Source organism: Plasmopara halstedii, assembly GCF_900000015.1.
Source record: "Plasmopara halstedii genome assembly, contig: Scaffold_322, whole genome shotgun sequence".
NCBI lineage: Eukaryota > Oomycota > Peronosporomycetes > Peronosporales > Peronosporaceae > Plasmopara > Plasmopara halstedii.
This window is the reverse complement of record NW_020187243.1, coordinates 962,029-963,786: the sequence shown is the minus strand read 5'-3', so window position 1 is coordinate 963,786 and position 1,758 is coordinate 962,029. Positions and strand designations below refer to the sequence as shown.

The 1,758-nt window shown below is 40.5% G+C and overlaps 1 protein-coding gene across 1 annotated transcript in view; it reads right to left on the bottom strand.

The window, feature by feature from the left end:
- Positions 1-658: 658 nt before the first annotated feature.
- Positions 659-1,758, bottom strand: part of PHALS_08329 (membrane-spanning 4-domains subfamily a member 14) — a gene marked incomplete at both ends in the record, with an annotated part of 2,343 nt that continues 1,243 nt past the window's right edge. The window contains 4 exons of the mRNA XM_024723658.1: positions 659-678; positions 841-1,108; positions 1,192-1,369; positions 1,423-1,519. Of these exons, the coding sequence (XP_024574613.1) occupies positions 659-678; positions 841-1,108; positions 1,192-1,369; positions 1,423-1,519 (563 nt within the window). The remainder of the gene's footprint in view (positions 679-840; positions 1,109-1,191; positions 1,370-1,422; positions 1,520-1,758) is intronic.

Here is a 1,758-nt window from a genome sequence, read left to right as displayed (position 1 = left end):
ATCTAGAAAGACAGGCTTAGAGGTAGCACAGAGTAGCGAACTAAGGACCTAAATATATATATTCACTTCGGTTTTTGCCATCTTATCAACACATCTTATCAACAGTGTCAAAGTCAAAGCCTCTCATATGACTTAACAAGTTAACGATTGTGTGTGCGGTAAGCTTTTGTAGTTTTGACGCTACAATCTTGATGGAAAATACTCACCACATGGTTTTGGATGGCGCTCAAGAAGCCATAAACAGTCACACAGAAGCAAAAAAATGATTATCAAATAAAGTAAAAAAAACAGTACTGATGCAGAGTAATCCATAGGTAGTATGTAAAAAAAGATGAGTAGCAAGCAAAACATCAACGTCTGTGGCAAAGCAGCTTATACAGCTTTTGTGTTGCTGCATTTACAAGTGCTACCCATCAATTTCTAAGTTATTTTGGCCATCGTCGTCTGATGCGACTCGCCTGCGCTTTTTAAGGCGAGATATTGTGGTGTCGTACCGCCAGAATATCCAGGTTTGCTCGTGTTCTATTTTGTGCAAAAACGGTACATTATATGCGGCAGTAAGAACTACTTGATCTCTTGATGGTCAATCTAACAACATTTCTTTCTATCGTTGTCGTTCTACCACAACTTCTAATGAAGTCTGATTAAAGCAATTAGTTCAACGTCGTACAACAATATCTACGATAGAATAAACAACTTTTATTTGAATATTCCAGTTTAATTGCTCATAAATTTCTTGTTCTCAGCAAATCCCTACCAAGAGGAGATGAGATGTAAGGCAATATTCTTGCAATCTCTTCATCATCGGTGTGTCCAATCTTTTAGGGACTGAACATTTACCAGAGATGTAATTGAAAATATCAATCGTCTCTTCGTTAAGAATATCCTCATACTGCTGCAATTGGTCGCTTGAAAGTTGCATGACATTCTCACTAGCCCAGCGGCCCAATAGTAGATCCACTTCAAGCCATCCACGTTGTTTACTACGATAAATGATACGCTTACGATTAGCTTCGTCCATATCCACGTGATGATCGCCCTGACTAGTCGGCGGGAAATCGCCTTTGGCTGCAATGTGATCGGCACGGATGGCAACGCGGTTAAATAGCTAGATTCAATTAGAACGGCTGCATTGGTGGCAATTGCTGCTTTATTATATCTCGATGATGGCATTCTCATGTCCAGATTCACGGCACTAGCGTTACTTAAAGAGCGACATTCGTTGTAGTTAATTTTTTTCCCGCGCTTCTGCTGCTGTGGCAAGTTGCGCCACGTTTGTGGACGTGAATAATCGAGTGTTTCTTGTGAAGGCGCAGTAGACATTAAAGCCGCGTCTATCAAGACAGTGAACGAACTTTCTTGAGACGGACTATTCAAGTTAGGGCTTAGTTACGTTAAGTATGAAGACAGCGAATTTCTTACTTGCTTCTTCTTGCTAGACACTCAACCCAAATGAAAAAGTTCATGACAGACGTTTCGACATTGTCATGTTTAGTAATGCTGTTTATGATGATAGAAGCTATTGCATACATGAGTATTGTCAAACCATTGACACTAGAGTCCGAGCAAAATAGTAGAAATGCTACACGTTTAGAAGATTCCGAGTATTGGACTGCAGACCAGCCATACAAGTACCAACCAAAGTGGACACGTCTTCCAAGTGGAAAAGTCATCGTCACGAAAGACTCGAATGCAAGCATGTTAACGAAATATCGTAGCACAGTTGAAACGAAACCGCCGTGGATTTCGAATTGGGTG